Genomic DNA, 8,983 nt, shown 5'->3' on the forward strand with positions numbered 1-8,983 from the left:
GTGGTCATTCAAAAGGGCTCTTGAGAAGAATCAGGTGTTAGAGATGAATGTCACCTGTGTGGTTGGACCCAAGATTTTTTTTTTTTTCCCCTTTTCTACCAGAAGGGACAGTATCACTGCCCTGGAGAGGGAGCTGCTATCTAGGTCAGAGACAGAACTACGTGGGCACCAAGGACTTGCGGGTTGGGGAGCAAGTTCTAGATGCAGTGGGTGTTGGTGAACCTGCAGCTGGGCATGGCGAGAAAGCTTTAGAAGAATGGATTAAATCCCCTAGCAGAGTTTCCAGTTTAGTGAGCCAGTCCCCATCTTCCCCTTTTCCTTTTTCCAAAATAAGGCACCCTAAGCTGGGAACCCTAAGCTTTATTGCTCCGCATTTGTTCTCTGCCCTCCCAGTTCACAAGTTCATGATTGCCCTGCTGGATGCCAAGCATCAGGATATTTGCTTTTCTGCCTGTGGCGTTCTCCTAAATCTCACTGTGGATAAAGAAAAGCGTGCCATCCTAAAAGAAGGAGGGGGCATTAAAAAGTAAGTTTCAAGGCATGGAGTCCTGACTCTCTCACAGTTTCCCCAGGGAGCTTGGGCCCCTCTTGTGCTTCTCCTGGCGTGGAGGTCTTTCAACGTTTGGAACTGCCAAGCTACTACCTAAGAGGGAATTTAGGTTCCCCTGGACCCTTAAAATAATTCAAAAGTTGGTTGTTGCTACTTTGTAGCTGCTTAAATTTGTAGATGTGGAATTTTTAAAACTAATCACTAAATTACATATACATATTAAATAATACAGAAAGAGTATCGTTGTTATGCTGAAAATATAAAAGAGATTCTGACCTAATGACTTCTCAATTTGACTTTTCTTAAACTCAGGTTGGTGAATTGTTTAAGACATTTTGGTCCCACCGATTGGCAGCTGGCCTGCTTGGTTTGCAAAACTTTATGGAACTTCAGTGAAAATATCACCAATGCTTCATCGTGTTTTGGAGATGAGGACACCAACACGCTCTTAGTCCTGCTGCCATCATTTTTAGGTAAGACTGTGAGTCTGTGAGTTTTATCAGAGTAAGAATTTTTTTTTTCTGTGACCTGTATGAATAAAGATTGGTATGTGTTTGAGTAGCTGTGTAAATTTGGAGATATCTGGAAGAGGCTGAGTGTTATTTACAGTGGGGACACAAGGACTTTTAACTCCTTGGACACTGTCATGATTTCTGCAGCATTTTCCCTTTTTTTTTTTTGTTTTTTGCATTTTTTATAGACTACCTAAATCCAAGATTTCAGCCTAAAGTATTGCTGTTGCTTAAAAATATATAGATGTTTTAATTGAGAAAATAAGGCTAAAAGCTACTCTGAATTGTCATGATTTTAATGTACCTACGCATTTTATTTATTTTTAAACACTTATTTATTTATTTTGAGAGAGAGTGTGTGAGAGAGTGAGCACTGGGGGTCAGGAGGGACAGAGGGAGAGGGAGAAAGAGAATCTTAAGCAGACTCCCCGATAAGCAGGGAGCCCTCACAAAGGGCTTGACCTCAAGACCCTGAGATCATGACCTGAGCTGAAACCAAGAGTCTGAAGCTTAACTGACTGAACCACTCAGGTGCCTCAGGATCCACATATTTTAATTAGCAACTATATTAATTATAATGTGGAGGAGCATCTGTGAAACTATTTTGACATTGCAGTGGGGTTCAGACCACTGAAAGGCAAGAAATCCCTGATACAAACTAAATGAAAGAGGATAGTTTCTTAACTTAAAAAAAAAAGTTCTTTAGGAGATTTTTTTTCATCCTGGGTTATGTCTAAAAACAATGATTTGAGTAAGTAAATGAGCATTTTCAATAATCCTTTCCCCCAAATGGAGGCAATGTCCCCACCACTGCCCAGCCACTGTGTGGGATCAGCAAGGCCACGTGGAAAGGCTCAGTGTGACTTAGCAGTCATGGATTCAAATCCTCGTGCTCTCTTATGGTGTGATTTGACGAGGGAATTTCAGGACCTGTCTTTTCATCTCAATGATCGTGACATGGTAATCCCTGCCGCCCTCTAGCCAATAGCGAGCCTCAATTAGGCCTCTGTGCGCATCATGAAAAGACCAGACGACCACAGCTGGACAGTTCTGAGTTTAAAACCTTGCTTTTGGCCCTTCTAAGTTGTTGGTGTTGGGCTTAACCTCCCTACATGTATCTTTTCTCATCGCTAAGCTAGGGACAATTGATGGACACTTTGCAGAGTTATGAGAATGGTGAGAGGAGACTTGTGCAGAGAGCCTGGTACAGTCCAGACTCGGGGGTTTATAAATTCCAAGTGTTGTAACAAAGTTACTAAACAGGAACTCAGAACCAGAAGTTACCTGAAAGACTGGGGATGGCTGAGCAGATGTGCAATTTGCTTTTTTGCGGCAAAAATAATCTTGCATGTGTAGAAGTAAGAAAAAAATGAGCATGGTTTTAAATGATTGAGGTTCACAGGGTGCTTTGTGAACGTGGAGCTTTCCCAGGTTGCCAGGAGCAGAGGGCTGTGCTCAACTTGCCTTAATTCGGTTCTCAGGTGTGGTAGAACATTGGAATCAAATGTGGAATTTAAAAAACACACTGACCCCATCCCCAGAAATTCTGACTTAGGAACTCTGGGGTGAGGCTCGTTATCTGCATTTTTTGCAAAGTTCCACAGGTGAATTTGCTCTGAGGCCAAGCTTGAGAACCCTTACCCTGGTTAATGAAGGACTTTAAGGGAAGGGTGCACCTTGCCCAAAGCCTGCTGGAGAGGCACTGGAAGGATGTTCTGGATGAAGCCAGAGTCCCTGATTGACCCCTTCGGTAGCAGGCCAACATTTCTCCACCAAGCTGGAGATGCCTCTCTGCTCTGTCTCTGCTGTTATGCAAAAAGTTCCCGTAGGCTCCCGCTTGGTCCTGGCTTCAACTAGGTCAAGGCTGCTGCTTGCTGCCCTCAGCGTGAGTCTCCTCTGCTCTTGGCTCACTCTTTGTCTCCCATTTCGGGGAAGAGGTGTGATTGGTTCCGTGCATCATTCCCTCGGGTTTAGGGCCTTCCGGGTTTAGCCGCCTCTATCAGAGACTATCTCTGGCTTGGTTTGGCACTTAGGTCGGGGCTGTTGACTATAAATAGCAAAATCGCTAGGCCATGGGACACAAAGGCCCCTTTGAAGAGGTATGGGCATGACCAGCTCCTCAGCAGGTACGGAACCTGGCAGGCGCTTCTTTCTAGTAGGCCTAGTGTCTGCTCCCCCCTCCCTCAACCTTCCCTTAGAACCGGGTTGGGCCTCTCCTTGTGCTTCCCCAGCCTCTGAGCCTTTGCGGGTGCCGTACCCCTTACCTGCCTAGCCATGTGCTGTCTATCCAGGCAGACCCTTCCCGAATCCCTTTTCAAGCCCATGGCCTGGTCCTAGGAAATCCGTACTTCTTCAATAGCAATATGAACCGTGTAACTTATCCTGTATTATTATTTTGTAACTTTTATCTTGTTTCCCCAATCCATTTGAGCAACTTTGGGGAAAGGATATTGCCTCCTACGAAAGAGGTCCTTGATAGATGTCTGTGGACTGGCTAACTTTCTAAATCCCCTACTGCCAGCCACTCCCCCAGCCCCTGGGAGGGGACTGTGGCTGGATGACAGAAATAAAGCCGGTTGATCAGGGAGTGGAGTAACTGGCACCATGTGTCAGTGAATCCTCACCTGATCGCCAGACCCTCCTTATAAAACCTAAGGACTGGGCTCCTTCCTGCTTTCTCCCCTCACAGACCCTCACTTCCGACAGGGCTGTAGCTGTGTCTGACCAGCTGGGCAGCAGCAAGTCCTGCGGATGGGGGGTGAGAGTAGGCTTGAGTTTCAGTTCCTTCCCAAAGATGGCTGAAAAGCCGGCCATTTTGAAAACAGGACCAGCCGTTACATCGCTGAGCCCCGTGCCAAAGTGTGAGCACTGTTTTTAGAAATGATGACAAGGTAATCAATATAGAAATGTAAGTCATCGACTTTTTCTTGATGGGTGACTGAGAGGGGAAAAAGGAGAAACTGATGGTCCTCAGCACGGTTGGGGCATGGGGATGTTGATGTTGTTTTTGGAAAGTGGCTTAAAAAGTATGTTGTCTAAAACTTTCTGATGGATTGCAGCCACTTCTTACGAACTCATCAGCAGTGTCTTTATCTTGAAGTTCTTAAGTGGCGTACCCTGGCGTGCTGGTCTACCCTGGGCTGTTTTCCCGGGAGCTGGTCATGTGCGTGTGTGTGTGAGGGGGGGGTGCTGTTTATTGTGAATGTAAAGGACACAGGTTGCATTTTGTTCATTATGAGGTATATACCACTTAGCACCTGGATTACGGGATAAGAGGTAGAGTGGGGCCCCGTGTTCAAGTTGAAGGATCACCTTAAAGGGGCTCCTGGCTGGCTCAGTCGAGTGGAGCATCCAACTCTTGATCTTGTGGTTGTGAGTTTGAGCCCCACACTGGGTATAGAGATTACTTAAAAAGATAAATTTCTAAAAATACAAGAAAAAAGAAAAAAAGGATCACATTAACAAGCCCACGCCAAACAGCATGCATCATGAGGGCTGTGCCTTATAATAGGGCAATAATTAACCCTCAGTAGCTACCTTGTGCTGAGCCCCAGCTGGAAGATCGTGCAGTGAGTAGGAGAAGCTTTTATTGGTGGTGCAGGATACGTAAGCGATATTCGGGACTGTGCTATAACGATCACTGAGAAACTTATTGTTTTGACTTCCCTGCCCCTTTGTAAACCTTTCAAACATCTTGACTCAAATCCTAGTATTAGAAGTATGCGGTACACGAAGAAAGCTTAAGAATGATTGGTTATCTAAACCCGTGCTCTTCACACTGTGTCCAGCATCTTTAAAAAATGAGGTCACAAAGAAAGAAAATACCAGAATCTATCCCATGTAGCAAAGCAAAGTATTCTACGGTGAAACCGTTGTTATTTGTACATAAGTTGGTAAGTCACCATGTACAGTCATGACCTGTGTACTTTTTAGGTCCCAGGCCAGAGTTTGAGAATCACAGATCTCAACTGTTCTTGAATTCATCTCTGCCATTTTTTTGTTGTTTGTTTGTTTGTTTTTGTTTTTTGGGGTTTTTAAAAAAGATTTATTTATTTATTCGAGAGTGAGAGCATGAGAGGGGGAAGGTCAGAGAGAGAGAAGCAGACTCCCTGCTGAGCAGGGAGCCCGATGCGGGACTCGATCTTGGGACTCCAGGACCATGACCTGAGCCAAAGATAGCTGCTTCATCAACTGAGCCACACAGGCGTTGTGTCATAGGGCACTTTTTTTTTTTTTTAGGTATTTGCTGTATTTACTTTCAAACTGCAGACTGCCTTCCTCTTACCCGTAGCTCTTTGGCCCCTTTTGTTATCTTGTTTTAACTCATTTTACAAAGTAATAGGGTTTGAGTGTGGATTAACTAATCCGAGGCCAAACCTCAAGAAAAATAACAGTCTTGACCTAAGATTGAAAAAAGCCCCAAAACACCCAATCGAGGTTTACTAAACCTACTAACCCTAACCAAAGCCCCAGCAGAGAAGGGAACTGCCCAGTGCTTGGGCAGCCACTGGCCCTGAGCCTCTTGAATAAGAGATTTCACGGTCTAATAGCAGTCTGCTCAGAAAGCCTGGAAAAGAGCGAGCCAGGAGATGTTCTAGAAGTCTGAAACTGCCATGTCTCTCCGGCTCCTCTTGGCTGGAAGGAGCCCAGTGGGAAGGGATTCGAAGGCATCGAACGCCGGTTTCTTTCTCCTCTCCGGGCCCTGGTTGGCGTGTGGCTGGGGAAATCCGGGCCTCCGTGGAGCACCTTGTGGGACTGTTTATGTCTGTGCAGAACTTATCTCAGTGCTGCAGAGCTGGCCTCTCGTTCGGAGGACAGGAGGGGAGAGGACAAATATGGATTCAGGTCCCCTTATCTTACTCTGAGGGCCGATGCTAACACCAACCACGCCGCAATACGCAGGGTCAAGGAAAACATCCAGTGCAGAAAATTTGATGTCAACAGTAATGAAGCATTTTATAATGGATTTTCATTGGCCCCGTGGAAAAAAAGTTTGCTGGTTATGTAAGAAGCACTAATTGTGGTCACTTTCGGGCTTAGTGGTTCTCACTCGCAAAGTCGGCTGCGGCCACAGACCTCGGAAGTAGAAGTGCCAATCTTCTGACCTGCAGGCCCGGGTATTTTCCTAAAATCCTTCCCATGGGGTGTGAAGCCGAATAAAAACAAGTAAACATGCTGTGGCCGGTTGGCACGGAAACCTTTGTGGCCACTTATCTTCCTATTTGGGTTGGATATACTTACGGCATTGGCAGAACTCAGGGTGCCCTTGGACTAAGAAGCAAATTAAGGTTGTAATTTTGCTTTTTTTTTTTTTTAACTAATGCTTTTTGCATTATACATAGAGTGACTTGGGATTCTAATACTCCCTGGGATTCTCAAAGTCTCATACTCTTTGCCGTTACTGGCAAGGGCATGGGGGATTCCCTTTCGGTACAACACACTGGGGCTACTTCGAAGCTGCAACCTTGATTTTCTTCAAGTCAAGTTTACAGCATCAAATTCAACTGTGCTACTTTCCCAAAAGATTTCCTGACTCCTTTTATATCTGTGGATCACTAAAGTAATTAACTTTTCTAATGCCCGGATAAAGAAGGAACTATTAATATTTTGCCTCTTCTGAGAAATTGTGATCTGACTTTTGGATATGCCCTTACATCAAAACACTTAGGGATTAGTTAAAATAAGAGCTCAATTCAATCTAGGCTTTTTTTCTTTTGAGAAGATTATTGTCCTTTTTATTAAGAGATTACGAATATTTTAAAATAAGTATAGTTCAAAGTGCCAAAGAGAGTAAAGAACTCCTTCTTTTAAAAAAATCTTTTTTGGTGGGGGGGAACGCCCGGGTGGTTCAGTTTGTTAAGTGGCTGCCTTCTGCTCAAGTTATGATCCCAGGATTCTGGGATCGAGTCCTGCATCTAGCTCCTGGCTCACCAAAGAGCCTGCCTCTCCCTCTCCTTCTGCCTGCTGCTCTCCCTGCTTGTACTCTCTCTCTCTCTCTATCTCTGTGTGTGTCAAATGAATAAATAAAATCTTTAAAACAAAACAAAACCATTTTAACCCCCCCAAATCATATCTGTGTCATCTTGGAATCAGAGGTGACCCAGGATGAGTTTAACGTAGGCCAACAAAAATTAAACTTTCCCCAGTAGGGTGACACTTTCAAATAATCTCTGTAATTTTAATTTTTCCGATACAGATGAAGAACTAGCACTGGATGGCAGTTTTGACCAAGACCTAAAAAGCTATCACAAACTCCAGTGGGAAACAGAATTCAAACCTGTGGCACAGCAGCTTCTAAACCGAATTCAGAGTCATCACACTTTCCTGGAACCCCTGTCTGTTCCTTCTTTCTAACACGACGCAGCTTCACAGAAACAGGAAGTCAGGTCTCCTTCATTCTTAAGCAGTGGTAACAAGCACAAACATTTGTTTCTTGGTATTGACAAATACTGAAAGTTTTTCAGATACTGATTAGGGAGTAGTCTAAGGTTTTTAGAAGAAAGAAGCAATTTTTTTTCTCATTAGGTATTATGGAAAAATGAACATAAATGTACTTTCTGTTATGAGAAATGTAAGATGAAAATATATCCATGGGTTTTCTAAGTAAATGACTTTTTCTTCTGTTCTCTAGTCAGTACTTCAGTTCTAATCTTAAAATCCCGACTGAACAATTCTTGAAGTGTTTATCTGTTCTGTAGTTAAGTGAGCTGTGCAATGAAATTAGATTTTTGTATATAGGAGGAATGGTGGTCAATGCTATGAGGAACACATTCCTACATAAACATCCATACTAATTCTTGTATCCTCTAAGAATAACTTTCTGGTTATGACTAGTATTTTTCTGGTTCTCCAATTAAGAGCAAGAGTAAGCCAGAACATTTAGAAAAGACTTCTTTGGGCAATAAATAAATAAGTAAATAAATAAGTAAAATAGATGGGAAAGGGAGTATTTTAGCTCTTTCTTCTCACTTGAAATAAAATGACTAGACCAGATAGTCCTTCTAATTGTAAATTTCTGGGACTAAGAGGTGACGTAATGTCCTATCAAAGGGACTAAGCTCAGGCATATGGCAGAGCTCAGTTTGAATCCTAGTTATCTCCTGCTTCGGCCTTGGGCAAGCAGCTTAATTTCTTTAGCTTCAACTGTAAAATAAGAATAGTTGATTATAGTTCAGTTTGGAAAAAAAACATTAAATGGGCAAATTGCCTAGTACAGTGTCTGATGTGGTTAGTAGGTGCCCAATGAATGATAACATTAGGACGGTAATGAGTTTATTAGTCTGCCATTCTTTGCAGGGTAAGTTTGGCCTTTGAATGTATGACAAAAGCCAAAGAAACTGAGATGGCCATTATCCTATATTAGCCAAGTGAGGATTTGGAAATAAAAGGAGATGTACTACTCTGCTTGGAGAAAAGCTGTTATTAATGGCTCCTCACCTTACAAAATGCCAAAACAAATGGGAAGAAAGCAGATACCCCAGACCGAAGCCCGGAATGGCTTTCAAAGGCCATTAGAAAATACCTAAATTTCCAGGAAGAAATAAACTTTCCTAGGGCCCTTCTAATCTAGGGCTTGTCTCTGACAAGGGCTCAGCACAATCCCATGGGGCCATGCCTTATTGTAGAGTGTGATGGGCTCATCTCTCAAAACCATTTAAGGATCTAAGTCTTTAAAAAATTTTTTTAAATTTTTTATCTATATCAGATTATATATTCTACTTTCAATGAAAAGATTAAACTATTTCCCTTGCTAACATGGCCCCCTCAGTATTTATAACTAATCTAATAACTCATGGTGGAATACCACTATATAACTCAACATAGACTCAACTTCAGACTCACGCAAGCCGGACCTCTTGGAGTCAGCTATCTGCCTCCCCCACCTTTAAAGATTTTATTTTTTAAGTGATCTCTACATTGA

The 8,983-nt window shown here is 43.1% G+C and overlaps 1 protein-coding gene across 2 annotated transcripts in view; it reads left to right on the plus strand.

The window, feature by feature from the left end:
• ARMC2 (armadillo repeat containing 2) overlaps positions 1–8,739 on the plus strand; it is a 107,602-nt gene extending 98,863 nt beyond the window's left edge. Inside the window, exons 16-18 of one of the 2 annotated variants that reach the window (XM_032858267.1) lie at positions 394–526; positions 863–1,023; positions 7,259–8,738. In XM_032858267.1, the coding sequence (XP_032714158.1) occupies positions 394–526; positions 863–1,023; positions 7,259–7,416 (452 nt within the window). In that variant the 3' untranslated portion in view covers positions 7,417–8,738. Of the gene's footprint in view, positions 1–393; positions 527–862; positions 1,024–7,258 lie in introns of both variants that reach the window. The other variant, XM_032858268.1, reaches the window with a different exon arrangement.
• Positions 8,740–8,983: the final 244 nt, after the last annotated feature.

Source organism: Lontra canadensis, unplaced genomic scaffold (genome assembly GCF_010015895.1).
Source record: "Lontra canadensis isolate GAN:19392208 unplaced genomic scaffold, GSC_riverotter_1.0 scaffold14, whole genome shotgun sequence".
Lineage (NCBI taxonomy): Eukaryota > Metazoa > Chordata > Mammalia > Carnivora > Mustelidae > Lontra > Lontra canadensis.